The sequence below is a fragment of the Squalius cephalus genome, assembly GCF_949319135.1.
Source record: "Squalius cephalus genome assembly, chromosome: 10".
Lineage (NCBI taxonomy): Eukaryota > Metazoa > Chordata > Actinopteri > Cypriniformes > Leuciscidae > Squalius > Squalius cephalus.
The window spans coordinates 5,071,266-5,084,760 of NC_137131.1; the positions used below are offsets into that span (position 1 = coordinate 5,071,266).

The 13,495-nt window shown below is 37.1% G+C and overlaps 1 protein-coding gene across 16 annotated transcripts in view; it reads left to right on the forward strand.

The window, feature by feature from the left end:
* Positions 1–13,495, forward strand: part of ptprt (protein tyrosine phosphatase receptor type T) — a 250,044-nt gene that overhangs the window by 100,876 nt on the left and 135,673 nt on the right. For all 16 annotated transcript variants that reach the window (XM_079883834.1, XM_079883839.1, XM_079883832.1 and 13 more), the window contains exon 7: positions 11,075–11,368. In XM_079883834.1, the coding sequence (XP_079739960.1) occupies positions 11,075–11,368 (294 nt within the window). The remainder of the gene's footprint in view (positions 1–11,074; positions 11,369–13,495) is intronic.

The following is a 13,495-nucleotide window of genomic DNA, read 5'->3' on the forward strand; positions in this document are numbered from 1 at the left end:
TAGGTGAGCTACCGATACAAAGGCTGCAGAGAGAGTATAAGGAATATAAGACAGACCACTTGTAGAAAAATAAATGGGAAGAATCACAACACTCCATATGGGGGCTGTATAAATGTAAGTTACTCCTTTCAATTAAAAGAGCCCATGTTTTCTCTAGAACACACTGAAAGGCATTTAAGAATAATTTATTATACCATTGTTGTTAGATGTTATTGCTCAACTTATTTTTGATAAAACAAACAGTTTAAACAAATGTTGGGATAAACTTTCTTTGTGCTGTATTTATATGCATATTACATAAGTTGAAAATAGCCAAAATGGCTGCAAAGTGAACTGACTTTAGAAAAAATAAGGAAGCATTATGCATATACTTTGCAGAGAATGCAATCCCAGAAAGCATTGTGGCAATCTAAGGGTACGTTTACACAACTGCGATGTACTAAAACCAGAAAGGTTCGTGTTTTTCGTGTACAGGCGACAGCATTGTCAAAATGGGAAAACGACTAAACACATTGTTATGCCAGGCCAGTAGTTGGCGATGTCTCTTTGTAAAGAAACACTACACACATAGACTGAACACATAATACCAATGGACATGACGTCACTGTTTCCACAAATTTGTGTTTTTGTAGTTTACATGGAGACGCTCAAATGAATGTTACATGAACGGCCATAATGCATAATATGTTTTCCGTTTTTAGTTGAAAACGGTGTCGTGTAAACGGCCCCTCAATGAAGAAGTTATTTCAAGATAGTGTTCAAGTCTAGAAAATCTTTTTATGCATATTAGAGTATTGCATCTTTAGCTTAGCATCATTCTTAGGTCATGAGGTCATGAAATCAGTTGTAAGTAAAGTTTTATTGTGTCCTTCACATAAGCAGTGCTGGTTGTGTAGTTATTATACCTTTGTAAAGCATTCCAAATCGGTCACTAGTCCAAAAACATGCTCTATGCAAATATGCAATTGCATCAACACAACTATTGTTCTAATTTGATTGAAAATTAATCAGTTTTGTATTTCAGATCTGTGTTTGCATACGTTTCAGGCCTTATGAGTCTCCGTTTCGGCCTCTGAAGGCAGTGCACAGTAAGGCAGCTCACTAGGTTTTGGAACAGAGATTCTGTGTGTGTGTGTGCAAGTGTGATTTACGTCCCACTGAATCCAGAGATGTTTTTAGAACTGAATTTTGAATTTTATGCACAGGTGTCCTCAGCATGCTGCCTTTGAACAGCGCCGGGTTTGTGAATTCAGTCTAGCGAAAGACGCCTCCTCCCTTATTTTCACTCTCTCCCTCTCTTGTCATCCGTTTCCCGTGCATTGCTTTTATTTGTCCAGACCTGAATGTACATCTTCAGAAAGAGGGTTTGAAGAGCCTTCACTCATCTCACGCTGTTCTTACTGCGCTTGTATGTTTACAGCGTTCCTCCTCTGTATTTCTCTTGTTCCCTGCTCTTTCACAATGCTCAATATGGTGTTTTGATTAAAGCATTCTGCTAGGGCATTCAACAGAAACCTTTCTAACACCAATGCACAAATAAATAAATAAAAAATAGAAGGGAATTAGTTTTTAGATGGAAGGAAGAAAAAAGGGGAAATGTAGTTCCTCGCCCTGACAAAGAGAATCAAACCTCCAAAGAGATACTGCATCAAGGGATAAGGGTCAGGTCAAAGGCACAGACAGCATCTCTCGTCTGGTTCCCCTGAGCCATTCTTCTGAGGTTTGATCCAAACAATAAAGTGAATGAGACGAAACAACTGTCTAAGTCACTCAGAAGTGTTTCCCATGAGACTGCAGGTATGGGGGATGGATGATCTTTGTGGGTGCTGCTGAGGTCTGATGTATAGATGTGCAGAGAGCTTGCTAGTCCTATTGAGAGTTTTGCTGGTTTTTTTGGGAATGAACATTCATGTCATGCCCAACATATTAGACGTGTTTTTCAATGATAAAAGCAACAAAATGTGGAAGAGCCTGACATGATGCTAAATATTGGTTTAAGGTTTGTGTGTGTTTGTGTTATAGAGGTGGGTGATATAACTGACCGAAAAAAAATCTTATCTATGGAGTCATTAAGATTTTGTTTTAATAAATTAACAATTTTATTCAGCTAGGATGCATTAATTTGATCAAAAGTGACAGGAAAAACAAAAGATTTTAATTTAAAATAATTGCTGTTCTTTTGAACTTTCTGTGAACTTTGTAATTTCTGTTTTCAACATTGATAATAATCAGAAATGTTTCTTGAGCAGCAAATCAGCATATTAGAATGATTTATGAAGGATCATGTGACACTGAAGATTGGAGTAATGATGCTGAAAATTCACAGGAATAAATTATATTATATATATATATATTTATATTTTATATTTATATATTTATATATTTATATACTGTATATAATTAAATACTATTTCACAATATTTCTATTTGTGCTGTATTTCTGATAAAAAATATTAAATATATATAATATGTTTAATTTCATTGTCACATTCCCAAGAAAACACCTGCGCATACATGCGTATGCATCATTTTATGCGTCAGTTGAAATGTGGATATTAAGAAAATGCATAAAATATTAAGAACTCCAGTTATAGGTTAAATCTAACTTTCTCATACTGTGACCATATTCTCTATCTATTTCTTGGCTCTTGGTCTCTGTTGAATTGGTTGTTCTGACAGGTGAAAAACCATATTGCAATTATTGTTGTTTCACAGCTACAAATTCCCATTTGACGGTGGAGCTCATCTCTCTCTCCCCCAGCTCCGTTATCAGACAGACCCGGTGGGCTTTGATCAGATAGCGGGGTGGGATTTCTGGAGATTTCTCGCAAATCCAGCTGGTTTTAAAAACCTCCCTGCGGACACCAGGTGATAAAGGATAAAATTACAGGGGTGTTCGGCCACATGGACACAAACACACCTGCACGGGGGCTTCGAGCCGACTCCAATAACCACACTGCTGCCTATATTCCTGAACGTATGGCAAAGTATGAGTGGAAATGGGAATGAACAAGGGAATTTGATAAGAAAAGAGAGTGTTTAGGATTGTGCTTCTACACTTGAAATAGTAAATAGTGTGTGCAGGAAACCTCTCATGTCTGTAGGAAATGGGTTTTCCTGGAGTGAAAGGGACCCCTGGTGAATGGGTAATGCTCCTTTTGTTATCTGTATCCATACTGTGTGGCAGTGTGTGTCTAGTCTGTCTGAGCTTAGCATATTTCCTTAGTTATTCTAATCTTGCGTGAATCATACTATTTGAGAGAATTTACTGACATCAGAACTGGGGAATTTAAAAAGTAGCTGAGATTAACTGAACTGAAGCCTTTGTGTCATTCGTATATTTGCTATTTTCTATAGTATTTATATACAAGCACTCCCTCTCTATCTTCTTGCACTTTCATTTATTAGTTGCTGTTTGTCATGATACTAAAATATCTTATTTCTTTGTCAAAACTGTTGCTTCCTATAAGCAATAAGTGACCTGAATGGCACTACAAAGTATGTAATAGACATCAAATGATTTAACATTCCCATATTGAATATCTCTCTAGCCACAAACCATTGTGCTAATCAATAACCACATTATATATATATAGTACACATCATCAGGGCTGGAAGCTCAAAATAGTGTGTCAATCATCCAGAGCACAATAACACTCAGCCAATCATCAACAAGCAATCATCAAGATTCAGCCAGTCATCAATAGCACCCAAACCTCATTTCAATCCAGCTGCAATCATAAATGTGCAATCCAAAAACACTCCACTAATCGCCGAGTTTATCAACTGCAGGACCATAAATGCCCACGCCAGGACAATGTGCTGACATAAAGACTGCTGAAAGTGCATTAAACGATGGAAGCGTATTAATGATTTGAACAAAGGCACTATTTCAAAAGTGCAATTTAGATGTGACAGCTACCTTGATGAACAACAAGCTGGAGTACATTATATGATAAATAAGACATTGTCCATGAGCAGTATCTCATTTCACACTAAAGTGTTGAAGATATGTTTTGCAGTCATCATTACTGGGGATTACTAAAGCAAATTATAGCGTATGGTTAGGTTAGGGATTTGAACCATATGCTTAAAACACCTGTGCTTCAGTATTACATGTATATTAGTATTCTAAGACAATAAAATGGGCTAAATAATAAATTAATAGATTTACATTAAATGAGTCTAAAAACCAGAATATCATAGAGACTTTGGGTGGAGAGTTTCTGCAGAAAAATGTAAAATACAAAGTTTTTCTTGTTTCTTGTCTTCTTTTTTTTTGTGTGTGTGGTAATCTGTTTACTTTTTATTATTCCACCTTCCTTCCTGTTATCGTTTTTATTTTCTCCCACCTTCATTTTCATTTTAAGCACTAAACGCTCTTAAGCTTCGGAGGTTGACGGGTCACGTCTAAACTCTCTTAGCGTATCCTTTCCGGGCAGCGAAGGGAGTCAGTGGTTATCAGCTGTGGGTAAATGGGCTTTGGTAATCTGGCTCAGTTGATTACATGGCACAGTAGAGACAGCAGCCTCTCATTAGAGTGGGCCTGGGTGGCTCTTCCATGCTCGGATGAACCCTTCATGCACTGCTACTCACCTCTAACCCTGGATTAGTGTCTGTCTGCCCCCTCTCCTGCTGAGAGAGAGTGCCAAGAAGACGATTAGAAGATGGAAGCCAGGAACTCAGAAATAAATAATCAAATAAAATAAATGATTTTTTTGTTTTGTTTTGTTTTGTTTCTTTTCTTTTCTTTTTTTTTTTTTTACATCAGGGACATATAATATGAATTTGGAAACACTATTGTTTGAACTAATTGAATTGTTACATTTTATGAAGAAAATGTTAGTTTGGGTGGCTGGCTGCTTGCCAGGTCATTACTAAGGTGTTCTGAGAGGTTGCCAGGGCATCACTATGTGGTTGCTAGGGTTCTTTTTTTACTTGAAATAAACAAGCCTGTAAAAGGGAGAACGGAAGAAAAAGGAAGGAAGATAAAAGTACTGAATTAAAGAAGAAAAGAGAGAAATGGAGAAAGAAAGGAAGAAAAGGGAGAAATGAAGAAAAAGGGAGAAGAGGAGAAAGGAAGAAGAAAAATGGAGAAAAGAAGAAAGAAAGGAAGGAAAAATGCAAGAAAGGGGAAAATGATTGAAGAAAAAATGGAGAAAGTTGTGAATGTGTGAGAATGGAAGAAGGAAATGGAGTAAGGAAGGAAAGAAGGAAGAAACATAAGGGAAAAAAGAGGTAAGCAAGAAGGGAAAGATAAAGAGAGAAATGAGGAAGGAAGAAAAAGGGAGACGTGAAGAAAAAAGAACAAAGTAAGGATGAATGAAAGAAACTTGGAGAAAAGAAAGGAATGAGTGAAAAAGGAAGAAATTAAGACAAGAGAGAAAGGAAAGAAGGAAAATTAATGGGAGTAAGGAAAGGATTAAATGATTGAAAAGGAGAAAAGAAAGGAAGAAATGTATGAAGGAAGAAGGGATAAGGAAAGTAGGCTATCCTAAAAAGGAGGACAACAAATAGTGGAAGGAAGGTACGGAGTAAGAAAGGAAAGAAAGCAGGAAGGAAACTAGGAGGAAGGAAAGGAAGGAAGGAAAGATGAAGGAAGAAATCAAGAGCATAAGGAAGTAATGGAGAAGTCAAAGCGGGATGAAAGGAAGGAATGAATGAAGGAAGGAGGCAAGAAACAAAGAAGTATTGTTTACCTTTTACAGGTTTGAGGGTAAATCTGAGGTGCTCAACGGTAGAGAGAGAAAGAAGGAAGAGACGGGCAGAGACAGGAAGTTAATGCAGTGCAAGCCATAAGCTGTCTCCAGTGGATTTAATGTGAGTGGGTTAGAAGTGATGGAGAGAGAGAGAGGAAGAGAGAGAGCTTAGCTAAGTGTTTAGGGAAAAGCTATAGCCCACCTTCTCAACTGGGATTCCAGGAAACGTTTCATTCCATTTATTCTAACAATTCTGCCGGCCAAGCAAGTCTGTGTGATATCCCTTAATGAGCTCCAGAGCTTCGGCCGCACGCTTCACTGTAATTCCAGCCTTCATTTTCCTCTCACCATTTTGCACTACAAAAGCAAATGAAATGATGGCTGAATACAGTGTAAAAGTGAAGTGAGATTACTTGCTACAGCCCTTAATTGCTCTTTCAACAACTTTTTCAATTTTCTGAAAAAAATATTCCCGGAGATGGCTCATGAACATTAGTGCAGTCACTTTATTTCTTTAAATATGGATTTGTTCATGTATTAAAGTTGCTTGGTATTGCTCATAATAGTTTGCATTAGATTGTAAACGTTTTGTGTGCTATTGATGAAGAATAATCAAAAATACGGAAAAAATATGGATTATAGATTTTAGATTTTGTTGCACTAGTGCTAAAAAGCTTTTCGATATAAAGTGCAAAAAAAAAAGAAAAAAAAAAGAGAGAATCAATCAACACATTTCAATAATAATGCCATATTAATTTGTAAGTACACTGTAAAAAATATTTTTGCAATTTAGTTATTTCAACTTATTTTTGTGAGTAGAGATAACTAGATTGTCCAGACAACAAGAAATTTTAAGTTTTCTTGTCCTCAACTAGACTGAAAGTTGAATGAACAACTTAAATTGTTATTTTAACTCAAAAATGTATGTTTAAACAACTGCACTAGATTGTCTGTTGAATTAACAAGTATTATTGTTATTTTAACTTATACATTTAAGTTGAAACAACTGCACTAAATTTCCTGCTGGTTTTACTTCAATTATATTCTAATGAAGTATAAATGACTTTAATAGAAGAAAATTTACTTTGTAAAGTAAACTTAGTAAACTAAACTTAATTTATCTATATATCTTGCTGTCTGGTAGACTGCATTAAAACCTAAACTTCAATTTTATTTTAGTGTGTAACGTTAGCCTACATTAAAAACATTACTATTATTTAAAATTATGAGCACAAATTAATTAAATTACACAAAAAAATTGTATAGCTGTTTCAGTTTTTATCTTATTCATGGTCAGATTCAATCCATCATGGGCGGATTTGAGCGATTCATGAAAATGAACCTCTCAAGATGATTCGGTGAATCATTTTTTTTCTCTCTGAGAATTTTCGAGAAGCCCGCGGAAACTGGATGATTTTCCCTGTTGGACCTTAGCTGCTACGTGTCTTCAGAAGAAGTGACACAGAGTAAGTGAAAGTGGATGCAAGGTTTTAGTTCGTTTTAGAATTATATTATCCATTTCGAGTCAGAGTGTTTTTGTACATAGAAGATTCGCTGATTTGTTTTACTTCCTTGTGTTCAAGCTTCAGTCAAAAGCTGCTCGTTCACCAACCGGAGTTACCGGACCAAACCGGATTTTTTATTTATTTTTTTTACCTCAGTTTCATCTCAGTTGCAGAGCGCCAGATATAGGTAAGTTTTCACCAAAATATTTGAATTAAAAAAGTAACTGTCAAATTGAATCGATATGGGTGATAAATATCATATACGTCTGTGGTTTGAAATGTCACGGTTTCCAAGTTAGGCTGCTGTTCAGTGTTTGGATTTTGCCGGCCTCGCGCCATTTCGTTCATGTTTTAAGAAATTTTGATAATAGGGTGAATTAACGTTACTCACGATGTTGTCACGAATTTAAGACTATTAAGTGTATTTCTGCACATAGAATATTCGCTCATTGTACTTTCTCGTGTTGACTCACAGGTTCAGTCGACTAACGTTAAAGCTTGTTCATCAACCGGAATTTTTTACCTCAGTCACTTCAATTCAACTCAGTTGCAGAGCGCCAGATATAGGTAAGTTTTGACCACAATCTTTGAATTAGAAAAGTAAATGTTAACGTGAATCGATATGGGTGATGTAAAATTAATACGTCTGTGGTTTTAATGTTTTCATTATTACTAACGTTATTCGGAGTTTGGATCTTGTGCCATGTCGTCGCGCTTATGTTCATGTTTTAAGAAATCTTGATAATAGGATGAATTAGTCACGATGTTGTCACGAATTTAAGATTATTGAGTGTATTTCGAATCAGAGTGTTTTGCACATAGAAGATTATCTCATTGTATTTCCTCGTGTTGACAGGTTCCGTCAAGTTGACTAAAAGCTTGTTCACCAACTGGATTTTTTTACTTCAGTCATTAGGCTACATAACAGTTGCAGAGCACCAGATGCAGGTGAGTTTTCACTGTAATCTTTGGGAATTCTTAAAATTAACTATCAATTTGAATTGATGTGGGTAAAATAAGTAACTTATTATATCTGTACTTTTAAATGTGACTGTTTTTATTAATATGGGAAATGGTTGTGATTGACACGCACTGCATGTTATGCGTGTTTGAGTCACTTGTAATTTGAGAACACATTTAAACCATCTTCCTAAATTCATCATGTGAATCGTTTATAAACCTGTAGTCTGAAGTTTTAGGCATTTGAAAGCAAAAATATTTGGGTTAGTTCATTTAGGGTTAGTTCACCCAAAAATGAAAATTCTGTCATGCATTAATCATTTCTTGTAAAATAATTCTGTAATTACTCATCCTCATGTTGTTCCAACCCCATAACCCCTAATTTCCACCAACTGCGGAACGGCTGCAGATCTACTCCGGAACGGCGGCGGAGTCAGAAGGTTTCCATTAAACCTCAATACACACAAAAAATACACACAAGTTAATGTGTGTATTTTCATTGAATGCGGAACGGCTGCGTTCCAACTCCGGCGATCCGCAGCCCTCCGGAGCAGATACGCAGAGCTTCTATTTTTGCCAGATGCCGGAGAGCTCCGCAGCAATTCAGCACTTATATCGCGCGATCATATACTTAGATCTCGTGGGTCCTTGTGACCTCAGCTGTCAGTCATGGCCACAGCCATTCCGCAACAAATCCGGACCTGGTGGGTATTGAAGGATGATGGAGCACAGAGCCGACACGCAGCGGAGCCGATCCGCAGCCGTTCCGCAGTTGGTGAAAATCCGGGTTAAGACTTTCGTTCATCTTTGAAGCACAAATTAAGATATTTTTGATTAAATCTGTGAGCTGTCTCACTCCTCCATAGGCTTCTAGGCAATTTCATTCTGCCGGTCCAGAAAAGTTAGTACAAACATTGTTAAAATAGTCCAAGTGACTACAGTGGCTCAACCTTAAGTTTATTAAGTGACGAGAATACTTTTTGTGCGAAAAAAACAAACAAAAATAATGGCTTTATTCAACTCTTCATTTTCTTCCATGTGGGCATCTGACGTGAGTTCACGAGAGCGCCACGATGCATGCGCGAGAACTGCGAAGATGTTGAAAAAAGTCTGGGGGTTTTTTTTGCACAAAAAGTATTCTCGTCGCTTGATAAACTTAAGGTTGAGCCACTGTAGTCACTTGGACTATTGTAAAAAAATTTTTACTAACTTTTCTGGGCTGGCAGACATCGATTACCCAGCAGTCTATGAAGGAGTGAGCCAGCTCTCAGATTTCATCAAGATGTTCCGAAGATGAACGAAAGTCTTACGGGGTTGGAACAACACCTTTAATGCTTTTCAGAGTTTCTTTTTGAAAGGAATGTTGTGAACAGGATGTTTCATGTGTTGGTATGTTGTGGGAGTGGCATTTTAGAGTGTTTCGTTTAATTGATGAATTTGTTGAAGCTTGAGTGCATAAATAATTGGTAACTTAGTTGATATTAAAATGGCATTTAAGCCAATTCATAGGTCTTTAATGTGTTTAACAATGTTTAAACGGTTTCTTTTGGAGCAAAGGATGTTTCTATATTGAATGCTGTGGGTTGATCTTATTTAATGTTATTTAACAAATTAATCCACAAGACATGCATTGAGACAGGTGTAAAACACCTTTCCATGAGGTTGTTTTCTGCAATTTCATTGCAAAAAAAAATTGTATTGTATATAACACCTGATGTACTCGTTACATCATAAGAAGAATGGCATCTACGCTAATGTTAGTCTTTGTTTATTCCAAGGTTTACTGAAGTCAGCCGGATCCGGGCCGTATCCAGATCAGGTGGTGGACCTGCGCCTGGACCCATCTACAACTCATCCCTGAAGTGCCAGCCTCATCAGCCCTGTGAAGGCCTCATCGACACGACAGCCATCAGCACTGATCCTCAACAAACTCGTATACATACCGGCGTGACTCCAACTTCCAACCAGATGGAACTGGATAAATATTCTGAATGTTCTGATCCAATCTGACTTCTGACCTGTAACGCTGCCTGAATCATAATCATACACTGTTCGTTCTTTGGCCAGAGGAGAACTGGCCCCGACTGAGCCTGGGTTCTCCCAAGGTTTTTTTCTCCATTCTGTCACCTGATGGAGTTTTGGTTTCTTGCCACTGTTGCCTTGGCTTTTGGCTTGCTTAGTTGGGGACATTTAATATTTAACAATATTATTGATCTGCCTTAATTAAGGTGGAAGATGATGCAATTTTCTTCTAGAAACAAACTTTGTTGTATTATTTTCATGTTATCACTGTGAAGCTGCTTTGATACAATCTGTATTGTAAAAAGTGCTATATAAATAAAGGTGACTTAACTATTGTAAATTGTATCAGTGATCGATAATTTTCCATTTTTTTTTTTTTTTTTAATCAAATGTATTTTACAAATTAATGTTCTAGTAGTAATTAATTATTTGGTACTGCTGCAGGTTTCAAAATACTACTTTAGTTGGCTGAACTTATTAGATGTAGTTTAGAAAACTTAACTTTAGTTTGCTGAACTTATTGGATGTAGTTTAGAAAACTTAACTTTAGTTGACTTAACTTAAATTCGAAGTTAACTTAACTAAATTAAATCAGTTCATTGTACTTCATAACTTGTCAGGTAAACTTTTCCAAATTTGTCAGGTACACTTTTATAAATAAGTTAGTTTAACTTAAAAATATCCATGCAAAAAGATAACAAAAAATAATGAGTTAAGTCAACAAAATAATTTTTTACAGTGTAGGAACTTCCCAGAAGGACATGAAGGTAGCATAATTATAAAATGGCAAAAAAACGTGCCATTCTATGATGCTGATGCATGAAAGTTGGTTGTGTGGTGATAATTAAAGATCACCTGATGTAAACTTTCTGTCTTCTTCTTCTTCAGCGCCCCCCACACCTATTGCTCCTCCTGAGCTTCTGGCAGTTGGCGCCACCTACTTGTGGATCAAACCGAACGCCAACTCCATCATCGGCGATGGCCCCATCATCCTGAAAGAGGTGGAGTACCGCACCACCACTGGCAACTGGGCCGAGACGCACGTCGTGGATGCGCCGACTTACAAGCTCTGGCATTTGGACCCAGATGTGGAGTATGAGATTAAAGTTCTTCTGACCCGACCTGGGGAGGGTGGCACTGGGCCACCGGGACCGCCCCTCATCACTCGGACCAAATGTGCTGGTAAGTGTCTGTGTACTGTACACAATACGATGAGATGAGCAATGTAATAAGATCAATGTTTGGAGAGTTTGGCAGTAACATACTTGCTTCTGGTTGTTGCTCTTCAGTGTTTCTTTCATTCTACAAAGGAAACTCAATCACTACAATAAAGTGCCCATTCTGTTTGTTTCATTGCATTTCACACCTAAAGCATCTGAGTTTACTGTAATGCAGGAGCTGTGTGTTATTAGTAGTTAAACCACTCTTTTATATAATCTGTATTTAATTTAATAATTATTTGAAATGAACTGAATTCCCAGAGGCTTGTGTAATATTTGCATATGATGTTTTTGAGTTTTGTTGAATTTTAACAAGCCTTTATTTAGAAATTAATTTACATAACATGAAAAAACATAACTCAAAAAAACAATATGCACAGCTATTATGTTGAAGTTAGTGCATTTTAATATGCTTGTAGTAACAATATTCGTATAATACACTGCCATTCAGAGGTTTGAGGTCGGTAAGATCTTTTATTTTTTGAAGAAAAAGAAATGAATATTTTTATTCAGCAATGATGCATTAAATTGAGCAAAAGTGACTGTAATACATTTCTAATGTCACAAAAGATTTTTATTTTAAATAAATGCTGTCCTTTTGACCTTTCTTTTCATCAAAGAATCCTGGAAATTAGTTTTATCATTGCTTCCACACAAATATTAAGCAGCACAACTGTTTTTTTTTTCAACATTGATAATACAAATCAGCATATAGAATGATTTCTGAAGGATCATGTGACACTGAAGACTGCAGTAATGGCAGAGTGAGTGAATAGACAGCGCTTAAGTCCTTTATCAGTCAGTACTAGATACCTACTGTACAAAGAAAAGATAGAAAAGGGACAAAATGAGAACATGTTATTGTCTAGTTCCTGATGAGCTATAGGGAGAGACTGGGATGATTTGATATGATTTATGAGGGGGTGAAGGTGTTAGTTGTAATGATAATTGACATTGTTACATTTCCGCTGCAGAATGATGGCAGGGAGCAGGAGAGAAGACAAAGGCTGTAGGTGGGAACAATTTTGGGGTGTAATTATAAACGCAGTTGGGTGGCATGTGGAGCGGCGCTCAAATAGACAGATACACTCTTGATCTGATAAAGTGACAGGTAATGAGATGATGGGAGCAGATGAGAGAGCCCTTGGAAGTAGGGTAGTCTGTGATCCAGGTGAAGGAATTCACTGTGTGTGTGTGAGTGTGAGTGTGAGATCCAGGTGAGGGTTATGTGATGAAGGAGCTGGATTGTTATTGATGACACAGTGGGGGGAGATCCAGAGAGGCTCCTCTCTCTTCTCTCACACTCCCTCATTCTCTTTTCCTCTACCTTACTTACTCAGATGCTTTCATTCTTTGACATGATCATGCATACATGTATGTGCATGTGCGAGTGCTCACACATTGTCTCTCATAAATTCAGCCTGAAACATCCTGATGGACATCTGGAGGCAGAGACAGAGTTGTGCACCATTCAGAACTGAATTGAGAATGCGTTTTAGATTCCTAGTCAAAGAAAAGCAAACTTTGTTTGCAAACTAGACAAAGTTTAGACAGATGGATGAATTTATGGATGCCTATAGAAATGAGCTTTTATGGACCAGGGTGGAACAACAGTTCATTTCCCAGCACTAGTACTTTAGTACATTCCTCTTCCTGTTATTCCAAGACAAATTTAAATTGAACATGAATTAAAAGGGAGCCAGTTCTTCAATTCTGAATTTTTGCACAACTCCGTTCCTTACAAATTTGGCCGCTGTATTTTTACTAACATACTAGGCTTCGAAAGTGCTAAATGTGAAGTTTACCTTGAAAATGCCCAAATGTCAAAAAAGTAGTTAAAAATCCCTGTTCTGGTGTGATGTGCACTGCACTTCTGGTTGTATTGAAGCAAAAAAATATGCATGTGTCGGCGTGTTGATGACAGAATATTCACCATCCATTTTCTGTTCTTTTTTATTGTTCTAGAGTATTTGGCCATGGATATGTGTGCGAGCTGAGTATGTGTGTGTGCTTGTTTCAGATTTTTACTTGTCCAGGTGAGACTGTTCTGCATAATCAGTGCGTTCATGCCAGCTCGCCGCAGGTAGCC